The sequence below is a fragment of the Dendrobium catenatum genome, unplaced genomic scaffold, assembly GCF_001605985.2.
Source record: "Dendrobium catenatum unplaced genomic scaffold, ASM160598v2 original_scaffold_184450, whole genome shotgun sequence".
In the NCBI taxonomy this organism is placed as follows: domain Eukaryota; kingdom Viridiplantae; phylum Streptophyta; class Magnoliopsida; order Asparagales; family Orchidaceae; genus Dendrobium; species Dendrobium catenatum.
Window position 1 is genome coordinate 1 of NW_021502868.1, and position 2,148 is coordinate 2,148.

General features: G+C 40.6%; 1 protein-coding gene across 1 annotated transcript; it reads left to right on the plus strand.

The window, feature by feature from the left end:
- The first annotated feature begins 489 nt into the window (after positions 1 to 489).
- On the plus strand, positions 490 to 1,200 carry LOC110092754. The gene has a single exon (XM_020817422.1). The coding sequence runs from the start codon at positions 490 to 492 to the stop codon at positions 1,198 to 1,200; it is 711 nt and encodes a 236-aa protein (XP_020673081.1).
- Positions 1,201 to 2,148: the final 948 nt, after the last annotated feature.

The window sequence follows — 2,148 nt, forward strand, 5'->3', positions numbered from 1 at the left end:
TATGCATTATATGTGTTATGACTTATGAGTTCATTTTAAACTCTTTTCTTTAGTCCCACATCACTTGAGAAGACTCTCTTTTTAGTGTTTATATAGCATTTTGAGTTCTCTTGTATTAAGAGCTCACATGGTACCACCACTCCATGTGAAATGCTTCATGATGATTTGAAGATAAATATTTTATAATAAAAGATATATCTTAAACCGATCCGGTCCAATTTTTAAAACACTGATATTTTCAACAAAGAAAAATATCTAAAACGTTTCCACGCCATCTTTAAAACCAACTTTAACGGCTGCGGCCTCCGGTGCCCTATAAGTTACGGAGTTCCGCGGGTGCACGATTATTAAAATTCCAGATATAAATACGCGGAATGATTCACTAATTTTTCTATGAAACTTCTTCAGCAGAGGCAGAAAGCAGCCAGTATAGCTCGAGTTTCTTTCTAGTTTCCTTTATCGTCTTGTGATGGAGGAAGGGAAGAAGCAATGAGGTGCAGAACCCACCCTTCTGATTCCGGCATCGGCGTCTGCCCCTTCTGTCTCCGCGAACGCCTCTCATCCCTCGCAGTCGCAGACTCTTCCAACGGGCACGTCGAAACCTCATCGCCGGAAAATCACTGGGATCCCGACCGTTCATCTGCTCCGCGGGCACCGACGCCACTCCTCTGTCACCTATCCCCATTCTCTAATGCTGCCGGAAAGAATCGAGCCGTCGGGAAGTTTTCCCTTTTGTCTCCAATTTGGGGCAGCAATCCGGGCCCCAAAAAAGCCGAATCCGGTGCCGGGCTTTCCAAGCCCTCGGGATCTAATAATTCGTGGCTCCTGGCGCTAAATCTCGGCCGGAGGAAGAGAAATAAGAGGGCATCCCCACACGTGCAGCCTGTCAGCGGCCGTGGAATGTCACCGGCCGCGGAGCTGTCACCAGGCCGAGGTGTCTCGATCCCTTCGCCAATGTGGCGGCAGCAGAGTCCCCGCAGACTTTCTAGCTTTGGGCTGTGCCTGAGCCCTATGGTGAGGCCAATCCCCGCCAATAGGCGGGGACATGCACCACCGGAGACGTCTTTTCCTAGCGAGAAGCGTGGAACGTTTAATCGCCGGTGTGGTAGCGGCGGTGGCGCTGTGGTTCACGAGTTATCGCCGTGTCTGATGGCGAATCGATCGAGGAAGCTTGTGGATTTCGGTAGGATCGTCTGGTGATGATATCGTACCTCGGATCTCTAATTCGCCGGGTTTTCTTCCACCTTTTTTTTTATTTAAACAGGATTTTATTTTGGGAGTAAATTTATGGGAATTATGAAAATAGTACTCAAATAGCAATGCTCCTCACATTCCAATCCAAAATATTTTTAATGAAAATGATGAAATTTTTGGAAACTTCGGTTCAATAAAAAATTTCTGAAATGTAAAAAATCAAAGCTTTAGTTCATTTGATGTAATAGGAATTCATTCAGATCATAGTGAAAATTCATAAAAGATAAATGTGCTATGATTCTTTTTTAGATATATGATTAAATTTTTTGTCAAAATGATCTAAAAGTATGTATGTTATTTTGAATATCTGTAAATATACATTTTAATTGAATTTTTTATGTTTGCACCCAGTTTTAAAGCATTAAGTGTGGAAGGATCAGATTTACATAAAAAAATAGCTTTATTTTTTAATAAAAAATAGACAAACAATTCCTAATTTAAGCTTTGTTCAGATAGTATCATAACTAATTCACAATAATTCTATAAAATTTTTTACTCTGACAACAATATCATAATCACTGCCCAAATGGAGAGCGCTCTCAAATGGCTTTCTTTCCCTACGATCAAAGTGCCTATTCGTTTTCCCCTTAGCTCCTCTCTTGTAACTCACAACCTCAAGCACGGCTTTCAATTTCTCTTCGTATCTCTCACCAGTGTTAATTTGCATTCTATTTTGATCTTACAGCTTCTATTGGCTCCAGTAATAGACGATTAACCGAATTATACTTAATGTATTCTAACATATTCAAATGAGATACAGAGACCGTAGAAAATTGACCACGGAATTATATCAGTAATGGATGATTTCTGTAGTGATTGTAAATTAAAAACCCCTGAATAAAATTCTGGCTCTACACTGCAAACAATGTGACTATTAAAATAAAAAATAAGAAT